General features: G+C 43.9%; 2 protein-coding genes across 4 annotated transcripts in view; one reads left to right on the plus strand and one right to left on the minus strand.

The window, feature by feature from the left end:
• On the minus strand, window positions 1-6,827 carry Mllt11 (MLLT11 transcription factor 7 cofactor). 3 transcript variants are annotated; one of them, XM_047557512.1, is made up of 3 exons: window positions 6,704-6,827; window positions 5,965-6,032; window positions 1-1,501 (listed from the first exon to the last, which is right to left on the minus strand). In XM_047557512.1, the coding sequence occupies exon 3, from the start codon at window positions 1,493-1,495 to the stop codon at window positions 1,223-1,225; it is 273 nt and encodes a 90-aa protein (XP_047413468.1). In that variant the 5' UTR covers window positions 1,496-1,501; window positions 5,965-6,032; window positions 6,704-6,827; the 3' UTR covers window positions 1-1,222. The 3 variants fall into 3 exon arrangements, with proteins under 3 accessions (XP_047413468.1, XP_047413458.1, XP_047413452.1); XM_047557502.1 differs by lacking the exon at window positions 6,704-6,827 and adding an exon at window positions 6,498-6,653; XM_047557496.1 differs by lacking the exon at window positions 6,704-6,827 and having other exon boundaries at window positions 5,965-6,135.
• Cdc42se1 (CDC42 small effector 1) overlaps window positions 6,296-12,712 on the plus strand; it is an 8,783-nt gene continuing 2,366 nt past the window's right edge. Inside the window, exons 1-4 of the mRNA XM_047557525.1 lie at window positions 6,296-7,017; window positions 10,119-10,435; window positions 10,945-11,055; window positions 12,241-12,329. Coding sequence (XP_047413481.1) covers window positions 10,382-10,435; window positions 10,945-11,055; window positions 12,241-12,315 — 240 coding nt within the window. The 5' untranslated portion in view covers window positions 6,296-7,017; window positions 10,119-10,381 and the 3' untranslated portion in view covers window positions 12,316-12,329. The remainder of the gene's footprint in view (window positions 7,018-10,118; window positions 10,436-10,944; window positions 11,056-12,240; window positions 12,330-12,712) is intronic.

Raw genomic sequence — 12,712 nt, forward strand, 5'->3', positions numbered from 1 at the left:
TGGGATTGAATGTCTTTATTAAATAAATGAGTAAATGGCAGCACAAATCAGCAGTAATTTTGCAAGGAGTGGGAACAAGGTGTAGGGGCAGAATGTAATTGTTCATTTCATGGTCTTAAGGTAGCTTTAGAACTGTGCCTGAGGCCAACTGATTAGTAGTATTATATATTGCAAATGAGGAAGGGGCAAGACTAACTACTCAGGACCAAACCCCTATGCTTTTTAGAAGACTGATTAGAACCTTACAAATTATCCTAATAGCAAGGTTTCTTCTTAAGATTTAAAATCTAATTTTCCTTAGAATTTTCAACCCACAGTTAGAAGCAAAGTTATAAGTGAGTAGGCTCAAGAACACCCTTTTGGACTAGGGAGGCTGACAAAAGGATGACAAGTTCAAGGCCAGCATGGGCAACTCAGACCCCATCTCAAAATTAAAAAAATAAAATGGGCTAGGGATATAGTTCAGTGGTAAAAGGCCCCTAGGTTGGATCCCCAGTACTGCAGAAAACAAAAGAACACTTTTTGGAAGGAAAGAGCTTCAACTATTTCTGAACTATTTTCATTTTCCATAATATTTCCTCTTGTTTTATACCTTAACCCCCAATTTCTCTGGGGAAAAGAATGTATTATAGGGAGCAGGATTAAAAAAAAATATCATTTTAGCATTTTGGATCACTCTGTGTGGCAAGTCATCTTAAATTAAAAATTAGAAGATTTTCACTAACCCTGGAAAAAATACTTAAGTTTACTGGTAACTACAGGAAACTACAAAGGTTTAAGCAATCTTTTTCTTTTTTGTGGTGCTAGGGATCAAACCCAAGGTCTTACACATGCCAAGCAAGCCCTCTGCCAGAGGGCATGAACAATCTTTAAAGCTGATTAAAAATGAAACCAAAATGGTCTTCTATTTTACACTACTACTCCCTGATGCCTCCCCAAAGCCTATTTTCTGGGGTTAATCCAAGGGGTGGGGTTAGGATTTCTGTGATCCAGTACTCCCTTACTTGAACCCTTTACTTTGGTGTGAGGGCTTTTGAGAGAAATGGAGTAAGTAGGTAGGTAGTTAAATAAATAAACAAACAAACAAACAACTGGCAGATTCATCAGCACCACCAACACAATAGAGAGAAGAGAACAAGATTAATTTGGGAAAGGGATGAGAAGGAATGGGCTTAAAAGAGAAGACAGTAAGGGCAAGGTGGAAGGAGAGGTAAGTCTTAGCCTAGAGCAAGTCCAATTCGAAGGAGTGGATGCTGGCAATGGGAGCTCTCCAGAAGTTGAAGGTGCTGTACTCTAGGAGGGTATCACCTTCTGGGTTTTTCTCTTGTTCTGCTCCTGTTGCTTGCCCGGTCATTTTGCCAACGCTGCTGTCCTTGATCTTGTAGGTGGGTGTATCTGACAGACCCAGGCCTTCCAGCTCCGACAGATCCAGTTCTGGGATAGGCATCCTCCAGAAAAGAAAGGAGCTGTACTGGCTACTCACAGGGTCCCTCATAGTTTCCTGGAAAGAAACCACATGCCATTCTTCATGCTAAAGCAACCTCTTTTTGGCCCCTGGCTCTTGATCAGAAACCCCATATCTCAGTTGAGTGTGGTAGTGCACACCTATAATTCCAGAAGCTTGGAAGCCTTAAGCAGGAGCATCATGAATTCAAAGCAACTTAACAGAGATTCTGTCTCAAAATTTAAAAAAAGGGCTGGGGGTGTGGCTCAGTAGTTAAGTGCCTCTGGGTTTAATCCCTGGTACCCCCCCCCAAAAAAAGAAACTCCACCTCCCAGACCAGGCACAGTAACACACCAGTAATCCCAGCAATTTGGGAGGGTGAGGCAGAGAATTTCAAGTTCAAGGCCAGCCTCAGCAACTTAGTGAGATCCTCAGTAAGTTGGTAAGACTCAAAATTTAAGAAGTAAAAGGACTGGGTATGTAGCTCAGTGGCAGAGCATACCTAAATTCAGTCCCCCCCTGCCCCCACCAAAAAAAGAAACTCCATATCCCTGTTTGCCTCTAAATAAATCAAGTTCCTTAGGAAAAGCTTCAGAACTCTCCCTCTATTATAATTTTTTTTGCCATTTCCTAACTTCTCATCTTCGAATGATTTACCTGCTGCCTACTGCATCAAGTGGAACTTGGATCTGATTTTCGAGGCCTTCCAAAATTTGGCCCCACTCTTTCTAGCAGTAGTATAGCCTCTGGTAGTTAAGTTCATTCCTGTCTTGCTTAACTCCATCAACTTTCTACCTTATAATTCCCAGGTTTCAAGACTCTATTCAAAGGGGTGATCATAAACAAAAATTGATTTCCATGCATATTTGAGTTTGTTGGGAGGATGAACTCTACTGTGTATAATCATAAATATCTTAAAAAAAAAAAAAAAAAAAAAAAGACTCCAAGTCCCTAGAAGACTTTCCCAATTCCTACATATTTACATATACTTTGTAAATTCTGACTTTTATTTAATGGTCATTATACTTCTGAAAGCCCTTCCATTACATTGTGCTTTCTATTTTCTTCCTAAACCCTTCTATAAGCTCACTTCTTCCAGGACGACTTCCTTACACTTGGTTCCCCTCCCCCTACCCTATTTCCTCCAGCATCTCCCTGACACACTCTTGAGGTTTACCTGAGTCCCATCATTTTAGGGTTACAGATCATTGGTTACATGTTTTATTTATAGGAATAGTATTATTTCTTTCAACAGACTGGAAGCTTCCCTATGGGTAAAACCAGTCTACTTTCTGGGTACCACAGATGCTAGGCTGATGATTTATTTTTTTAATATGATGAATACTTTGCCATTCTCATCTATTAGTCCACCAATAAGTCAATATATTTCTTTCTAGCCTACCTCTTTTTAGAACACTATCCAGATGCTAAAATATACCTGAAGATAATGAGAGCAAATGGGTTGGCAATTCCAGATAAGGAAGTAAAATTTAGATTGGAAGAATAAGATCTTTGCCATACTTTCACCTATTCTGTTCATCAGCCCTGTCTGATGTTATATGACTATTAAAGCCTCCACCCTCCTATTTACTAGCCAAGAGAAGGGGCAAGAAACTTTACTTGAAAGGCACCCAAAGGAAGAGAAAGAATAGTCCAGTGCTTTCAAAAATAGAACCCTAAATTTCAATAGGCCTTTCTGTAGCACACTTCATTAGTTCTCACTAGGCCTGTGGCTCTTAGTGTCTGTCCTTAAGCAGGTTCCAAAATGCTTCCACATAATGTGAAATATCTCTACTAAAGCAGAAAAAGAAAAGCCCTAATCTAGAATATGGTGATGTGTGAGCATGTGGGGCAACATAAATCCTGGGAAACTTAGTATTACTCAGCAGAGAAGCTGCTTAGGAGGGTGATGCAGGGACTGTAGCAGGTCCAGGGAGAGTGTTGGAAAGGTGAGGTCATCATCCTATGATATGCAGCTCTGATCATCTCCACAGTAATTTGCAGAGAGCCATGTATGCGGAAAGAGCTAGAAAAAATGGTTGTACCTATTAACTAATTCTGGCTTAGATGTGGAATTAAGATCCAAAGAAGCAAGCCTTAGGAGTCAGTAGTGTTACTTACTCTGCCTACTGGGATTGTTTACTATACTATCAGGTTTTTCCTTATCTAGCTGGTTTCTTTTCCATCCCCTCAGTTGTTTTTAAGTCTCCTGAGTATAAAGATGGGTACATAATAGGTTCTTTAAAAAATGGAATCAGCGGGGCTGGGGAGATAGCTCAGTCAGTAGAGTGCTTGCCTTGTAAGCACAAGTCCCTGGGTTTGATCCCCAGCACCCCCCCCAAAAAAAAAAAAAAAAAAAAAACAACAACAAAAAAAAATGGAATCAGCTAGGTACAGTGGTGCATGCCTGTAATCCCAGCAACTCAAGAAGCTGAAGCAGGAGGACTGCAAGTTTGAGGCTAGCCTCAGCAACTAAGTGAGGCCCTAAGCAGCTTAGACTCTGTCTCAATATAAAAGTGCTAGGGATGGTAAAGCACCCCTGGGTTCAATCACCAGTACCAAAAAAAACCAAAAAAAACCTGAATGTGGTGGTGTATCTGTAATCCCAATGACTCAGGAGGCTGAGGTAGGAGGACTGCAAGTTCAAAGCCAGCCTGAGCAATTTAGGAAGACTCTATCTCAATAAAAATAAAAATGGCTGGGGATGTAGCTCTGTGGTAGAGCATCCTTGCATTTACCCCCTGTACCAAAATAAATAAGTAAATAAAATAATCATAAGGAAAAAATAATAAAAATTTAAAACTAAATGACATTTTAGAAATTAGTGACTTGTGAAACCCTCCAGCCAGTTTATGTAGCACTCAAATCTCATAATTCCCATCTGATCCCTTTTGTTATTCATAGATAGTTGCCTACAGCCTTATATAACCCTGCACTCATATTCTAAACATTTACAAAAATTTAGTTCTTGAACAAATATTCTGTGGGATGGGTACTGATTGTTCCTGTGATTCTCATCTGAATAGTGAAAATGTAAAAAGCAGTAGAGAATAAGCTAGAATCTGAGAAAAGGGAAAAAGCTCTTTGACAAACAGACTTCTTTTGTAACAACTATAGTCTGTATAAAAACTGTCTTAATAGTCCCAGAGTATCTGATGGTGCTATTTTGCAATTTAAAAAGCTGAAGGAAATTTTGTGAAATACTAACTTAAAAGGCCTAAAATCTTTAGCTATGCCATTGACCCATGTCCAGAGAGTACCAAATGCATTCCAGAAAGACACACATATAAATTTATGTGGAATTAAAATCAAGAACATAAGACTACGTAGAAAATTGAAGCTAAAATGCCAGTGTTTATTAATGTAAAGACATTTGTAGTGGCATGTTTAATAGAGTACAGATTTAATTCCCAAGTCCTCCAAATTTTGTGAAGGATTCCTTTTCAGCTAACTTCCTTTTTCTTTCCCCAAATGCCCTCCACCCATGTCACCTCATATCTATTATTATTTTAAAAGATTTGGATAGTTACCTGTACCATGATATATGTTCATTAAATGCTTCCCACTATCCTTCATTTTAAATTATCCAGTGAAGGCAAACGTAATTTTGTAAATATAACCGTCTATTCTGAGAAAAAACAAGACTAATAAATGTACTGATTAAAAAGACACTTTTTTCAGCCATACAGACACACCCAAGTACCCTTTGTCCAGACCCTCTGTAGGCATCCAAGGCCTACTCAACCCAGCCTTGCTGTGTCATGCTGCCACCATGGGAAGTTGGGGAAAGGACAGGTGTTGTTGGTGGAGGCGATGGAAGCTCTGTGGCATCTCATATGTGCCTCACTATGAGCTTGGATTTTCCTATTAGCCATGACCCTCCCCCAATTATTCTATTGAGCTGCAAATAAAAATCTCCCATCAATAGCTCCTGTGGATCTGGATTTAAATATGGGATCAGGCAGTTCTCCAACAGAGAGCTCCACCTTTCCTATCTAAAGCTGCCTCCTTTGGAGCAAAGATTTGAGATGGGGAGGGCAGTTCTGTTAAAAGAAAGGTCAGAAATACTCTAAAAAATATCCCACATCCCACCCCCCCAAAAACCCCTTCTATAGAGAAAAGTAGAACACTACAGAAAAAAATTTAGAAATATGGGGAAGCAGATACCGCAAGACTAAAGATTCACCAAATAACTGATAGAAAAAATTAAAGCTTGAAAAGGAAGATATAATTAGGCTGAAGATATTAAATACACAGGGCAATAAATTATGGGAAAATAGATACTTGAAATGGGGTTAGTTTCTGAGAAGTAACTACATGTAAATTGTTAGAAATTAACGCCTAGGTACATGAATGAAAGGAGATTTTAGTGAAGAGATGTAAACCGGAGAACAAATAACTACCCATTGTTCATAGCGCCCCCTTCTCTAAAATTGTTCCCCACTTCAATCTTATTTAACCTTAAGAAGCTGCCCTTCAGTCTTTAGAGCCTCCAGTCCCTCTCCCTCAGTTTTGCTTACCTGTTATCAGTGAATTACTAGCGTGTTCCAAAGATGTAGGGAGGGCCTCAGGGGCTCCGGGGTCTGCTCTGGGATGAAGAAAAAGGAAGCTGCTGAGGTTTGGACGGCTTTGTCCTCTCACTCCCTCTCCCTCCACAGTGACTGAGTCCGCCTGCTCAGTCTCCCCCTGCAATGCAGCCCCTCCTAAGAAGGGCGGAAGGACTCCCCGCCCCGCCCCCCCCCCCCCCCCGTCTGACTCGGCTAATTCAAATGATAGGTTCCAGAACACTTTAGGGAGGGAGGGAGGCTTAAAGTATCTCCATAGGCTTATTGGTTTGCATCATCATTCCCAGTGTTTTCCAGCACCTCCGTGCTGAGTTGGAGTGCAATGAATGAGCAATTAATTGTCCTCTAATTTATTGATTAAAAACTCGGGACAACAATGCAATGGAGGAGCGTCCCTTTTTCAATTTAAGGACTTCCGTTAGCCGGTGTTTGGGTGAATCAATAAAATTATCCACCCTTCTCCACAATCCCTAGTCAAATCCCCTCACCTTCTCACCCTCACAGTGGGTAAATAAACCTGATCCTATTCCATTTGGAACAGAGAGCAGGAGATTGAGGAAAAGTGCTTCTGCAAATCCTGAACTCGGTTAGGTCTGGGGCGTTTGGGAGCTCCACTTTGTTTTTCCCCGCAATGCTTGGCGCGTGGAGGTCACGCGAGATACCGGAGAGCCGGGTCTGGGTGCCAGGCTCTCACCGAGGTGTCCACATACTCCGGTGCACTGGGTAGGAGCAGCGGCCTTCGGGGGCTGCGGAGGAGGCCCCCTCCCACGTGTTTCTAAGGTGCAGTGCCTCAGCAGTCCTTGGGGGAGCTGTGAGCTCGACTCGGAGCCGGACGGGTTTCGTAATCGCTTCGCTGCCGTTTCCGCCCTCGGCCAGCCCCACCTCTGCCGGCCCGCCCTCGACTCCCCCACCGCGCGAGGAGCGAGCCCGGGAAGCCCACACTGGCGGGCACCGGGCAAGAGGCCCCTTCCAGCTGCGGTTGGGCGCCTAGATGCCCGAGGAGAGCAGGTGAGACTGTGGAGCTGGGCTCCTGGCCGCCAGTACAGCCTGCCGGGCCAGGCGGAGACGCACCGGATGCTGGGGGTGGGGAGGATGGGAGGATGTGGAGGGCTGCTGCGATGCTGGGTCGGTGGGAAAAGGGCTGCGCTCTCAGCCTAACTGTCCTCATCCCCTCTTGGGGGGTACGCAGGCCGAAGCCGCTGGAGAGTGGAAGGGAAAAAGACTGCTGTGATGGGGGAAGTGAGAAGGAATGGGGGCTCTCCGAGTTTCACTGACCTTAGTGGTGGCCTGTCCCAGACTAAAATGAAGTGAGCTGGGTCCAGGAAGACCTAAATCTGAGATCGAGGCAGACACGGAGAACAGTGACAGAGTCCTAAAGATTCAGGGAAGTCCCAGTCCTAGTTCAGGATTGGGAGAAGCAGAAAATTTTGGGGAATGGGAGAGTGGGTAAGAAGAGGAGTCTTCTGTGATTTTATGTATTGGGGGAGGGGAAACTTGGGGCCTAGTTCTGTTTCCTCTTAAGCCCACACAAGACCTTTCCTGGGGAAGAGCAGGGTTGGTGCTAAGGCAAACGCCTGTCACGACTGAAATATGGGGTCTGCCCCCTTCTCTGCGACCCCTCAGCAGCCCTTTATGTTTGGTGGGGGGGTCTCCACACAGACCAGCTGCATCCCTGGGCGTATAGCCAGAATTGCCCACTTCGTTCTCAATTCTTTCTCTTTCTCTCCAGCTGCTTCTTGTGAAGGCTTGTCAGGCAGCGGGTTGGAGGCCTTGGGGCGTGAGGCAGCCGACTGGGAAAACCGGTTTGGGGCAACCACAGAACCGGGGAACTACCTCTGTACATCCTTCTTCCCTGGCACCTTTCTCCCATCCCTCTTTTGCTTGCCCCTTAACAGCTTTGAGGCTCTTAAATCCTAGTGTGACTTTGATGGTGGTGGTAATAGTTTAGGAGGTCTTTCCCAGTTTGATATTTCACTCTTCTTTGGGACTGAGGGAGCCCAGTTGTCAGTGCTACTTGACTATCAGGATGTGGCCTTATGCTGTATAATCCTTGATCCTGCCTGTTATTTTCCCAGCCCCTTCCCTTTCATTGTGGGGTTGAAATAGCAGCAGATTCAGGCACCTCTTCTTTCTTGGCTTCCCAACTCAGGACTTCATTTTTTCTCAACCCATTCTTCTCTGGCTGCTTTAAAGGAGAGTGACAGCCAGTGGCTCTTACTTCCTTTTCTAGCTTTGTTCCCCTTCCCCCCCCCCAACCCACACCACCACCACCACCACATTCACCCTGTCATCTTCACACTCTGACCCCACCCCCAAGTTTCAGAGACCCTAATGTCCTAGGGAATGGAATTTCCTGGTCACTTCTCATCATCATTGGTCATTTCATGCCAAGTCCCCCCCACACACTCTCCCTCCACCCCAGCTCTGGTCAGATCCCTGAAAAAGAAACAGAAAGATCCTTGTTCCCTCCACTGCCCCTTTCCTTCTCCCTCCTCCTCCTCCCCCTCTTCTCTTCCCTCCCAGCATCATCCACCTCTGTCCACTCAGCTTTGAGCTGGGTGGGGAATGTTGAGAGTCCAGTCTCAGTCAGACTGTCTGGTGATGTTGGGGGTTTCCTCTGATTCTTCATTGTTTTCTCCCATTTCCCCCCAACCCTTACCACCTGCCATCACCACCAATAAGATCAGCCCTATGACTGACTGACTTCCCCACTGACCACTGCTCCCTTCTCAGGACAGCTGTGTTCTGACTCCCATCTCTATTACCCTTCCCTTCCAGGGGTGGGAAGGGAAGTGAGAGAAAGCCCAGACTCTTGGGTTCTTCCCTCCCCTATAGCTTATTTCAGTGTTTGTGTTATGTCATCATAAAGCTGCTAAAAAAACAGACTCAATTTTTAGATCGTCTGCAGTGCCAAAGCACCAGGATTCCAGGCCTAGAAGGAAAAACAATTCCTTTTCATGCTGATGTTTAATATTCCTGAAGTTGAACTCTTAGAGGTTTCTGTACTCTAGGACAGGGAAATGCAGAGTATAGAGGAAAGCCAGATGGGCCCTACCCTGTTGGCAGTAGTGAGGAGGGGAGAAAGTTCTTTCTTGGACACTAGTGCTATTGGAAAGTTCCTTGCGTCTGGTTGTTGAAGCTTGGGGGTGAGGAAGGAGGAGAGAACAGGTCACAGCATGAGGGGAGGAGTCAAGGAAGCCGGGGCCCTATAGAGTGTGAGGCAGAGCAGAGCTGCACGACAGGACATGTGAAGAGGGTGGGGAGGCTGGAAAATAATTCCTCATGGGATAGAAATATTCTCAGCACATGTGCAGAGATGATCTATACAAGATGTGTTTGGAAATATAACCACTTTGTGAGTGTGCAAACAGGTGTACAGCAGTACAGGTCATAGATAAACAGTGTACACAGCCTCCAGAAAGGATCTCAAGGTCAGGTAATAAAGGAACTGCTAAGTGGCTTCTGGAAGGGCTTGGATCTCAGCTGAGAGAAATGAGAAGGGACAAGGGCAATGAACTGAGATAGATAGGAAATTCCCCACAAGAAGAGCCTTGAGGTCCAACCCACTTCTAAGACCTAGGTGGTTAGTCCTCTCTTGTTCTTAAAGAAAATCTAGGTGTTCAGGGCAAGGTAAGGAAAAAGGGAGGGCCAAAGGGTGGAGGCCTTGTTTATGTGAACAAAAAAACCACGATTTCCTCTTCAGAGTCACTTAAGTGCCCCGCCCCTTCTGTCCTAAACCCAGGATGAAGGGAGCTAGCCCATTGAACACCCTCAGATTTTGCTCATTTCTGTCACTGTTCTTTGGTCCCCTCTCATCTTATCACCCTAAGTCCCTCTAGCCCTCTTTTTCTCCCTTGGTGAAACAAATTGCTTCTTAACCTCTGGGTTTTTTTTTTTTTTTTTTTTTTTTTTTTTTTTTTTTTTTTTTTTTTTTTTTTTGGTTCTTTTCTGTGAGAGTCAAATTGTGATGATCTTTTTGCAAAAGACTAGTGTTGAGTATAGGATTAGGGCCTAAAAGAGAGAACTAAGAAGATAGGGAGTTATCTGGAGGTTTCTCAAGCATCTGTGAAAGGGATTTCTCATTAACTTTTTTCTTTTTGCTAATCCAGGGTTCCAGCTTTGAGGAAGACGTAACTTTGTACCTGCCTGCCCACCCCACTTTCTGGCCCTGTTATACTCTCCAGGTCTGAGACGCTGACCTTCATTTATTAGCTAAGCATCCTGAGGATTCTACCTTTTCTAGACACATCCAGCTGAGTGAACCCAGGGTATTGTTATACCTGGGGAAAGTAAGAAGTGGGTGGCCAAGGCACCAGAGCAAGAGCCCTCTGGGCCCTCAAGCAGAGGAGTGAAGCTGGAACCTTCAGGGAATATGAGTGAATTTTGGCACAAACTGGGCTGCTGTGTGGTAGAGAAACCCCAGCCGGTGAGTCTTCCTACCCCCCCACACCAGAAATCAGTTACCGTATGCTGTGACGTGGATGCACCATCTAGGATCTACCTTCTGAAAAACACACTTCTTGCCTTTCTGTCAGGAAAGTTTCTATGGCCAGGCAGGTATATACATGCAATAAAAGGGACCATGTGATGGAAGAAATGAATAGTCCTAGCTATCACTTCCTGTTCCTGTCCATTCTGAGTTGGGCAGGGGTTGTAGGTTGAGCTTAATACCTGTCAATTTTCTCTCATTGTTTCCTCATCAGCCAGGATATGACTTTGACATATCCTTTCTTTTACAGTATTCACTCTGCAGGCCATTGCCCTCACTGCTTTGGTCTGTGTCGTTTTTTGTTTTTCCAATTTTGTCTTTGATTCCCTAGTGATTTCCCTGCCATAATGCTACTTCAGGCCCTTAGCTCTTCCCTTTATAGTTTTTAAGACTTTTCCCCCTTCCTCCACTGACTTAACACATGACTCCTTATCATCTTCAAGCAGAAAAAGAAAAGAAGACGAATTGACCGGACCATGATTGGGGAACCAATGAATTTTGTCCACCTGACTCACATTGGCTCTGGGGAAATGGGGGCTGGAGATGGACTTGCCATGGTAATGATGGAATGGGGAAAGTTTGATAAGTGCCTGTGGATTATAGCTATAATTGTTTTTGAAAATTCAAGTGAGGATCAAAACACTGAATGGGGAAGCAAGAATTTGGGATTCTGGTCCTGGTACCAGTTGTGGAAACCTAAGATCTGGCATTTCAGATCTTTTGGCCTATGTTACCTCATTTTTATAATTAGCATTTTGTGCTTCATTGGGGTGGGAGATATAGGTCTTTATAGTTAGAGAACTTCTTCAAAAAACATAACTCTGGACTGGGGTTATAGCTCAGTGGCAGAGCGCTTGCCTAGCATGTGTGAGGAACTGGGTTCCATTCTTAGCATGGCATACAGATAAATTTTTTAAAAAATAAGGTATATAGACAAAAAAAAAAAAAAACATAATCCTCCCTTCTTCTAATTAAGAACTGCTGAATAGGGGCTGGGGTTGTAGCTCAGTGGTAGAGCACTTGCCTAGCATATGTTAGGCACTGGATTTGATCCTCAGCATCACATAAATAAAATAAAGGTATTGTGTCCACCTACAACTAAAAAATATTTTTTTTTTAAAAAAGAAAGAAAAAAAAAACCTGCTGAATCAGTACCCCAGAAAGTTGTGTTGGAGCATGAAAAGGGTCTAGCATCTCTGTCCTAAATGATATCTGTAATATATTTCTGTTCTCACAATAAGAGAACTTGGTCTAGAGATAGTAATGGAGTCTTTACTGATTATTTGAACCTCACATATATGGCAGAATTTTTTATGAGGAGAACTTATTAGTAAGAGCCATTTTACTTCATCTTCAAGAAGGCCAACATGAAGTGAGGCATTGAGACTTCCCTTTGAGGAATGGCAGTTAGTTTTAACCTTTTCAGATTGATGTTATTGTCAAGGAGATAATGGCACTGGATAGACCTTTTACTGTGGGATATGAACACTTAGAAGGGTGTCTCACATGCATCTTTTTTGCAGGGGCGGGGCATGCTGGGGATCAAACCCAGGTTCACTCTACACTGAGCCACATCCCCAGGGTTTTTTTTAAATTTTGAGACAGTGTCTCAAGTTGCTTAGGGCCTTGCTAAGTTGCCCAGGCTGGCCCCAAACTTGGTGATCCCCCTGCTTCAGTCTCCCAAATAGTTGGGATTGCAGGTGTGTGCCACTGCACCCAGCTCACGTAATGCTTTTTAACAGACAGGTGCAGTTCAGGAGCAGATGAGATCCAAGGGAAACCGAGACAGGCCGTGGAGCAATTCTAGGGGCTTATAGCTCCCATAGGAATGGTGAGTGATTAGAGAAATGCAACACCTCAGGCACATGCCAGCACATCCTGATACCCTGACTTCAGAACCCTGGTCCTGATACAAGAATGGGAATTGTGGGGAAGAGGGAGGAAGAATTAGAATGGAAGATTCAAGAATAGAGGATCAATCCAGAAAGGCAGAAAAGGGGTTGTATTGACTGATAGAAATAGAAGAAAGAGCACCTCCATCCTGAATAATGTCTGTAATGCATTTCTGCTCTCACAGAAGGGAGATTGGTCTAGAGATAATAATGGAATCTTTTTACCAATTATTTGAACCTCACATATATATGGAGGAGTTTTCTGTGAGGGGATCTTATTAGTAAGAGAGCCATTTTATGCCAAATGAAGGGAGGCAGTTGG

Source organism: Sciurus carolinensis, chromosome 1 (assembly GCF_902686445.1).
Source record: "Sciurus carolinensis chromosome 1, mSciCar1.2, whole genome shotgun sequence".
NCBI lineage: Eukaryota > Metazoa > Chordata > Mammalia > Rodentia > Sciuridae > Sciurus > Sciurus carolinensis.

What these genes read in the sequence shown, in the direction of transcription:
- Mllt11 (XM_047557512.1), bottom strand. Translation starts at nt 1,495, where the DNA reads ATGAGGGACCCTGTGAGTAGCCAGTACAGCTCCTTTCTTTTCTGGAGG.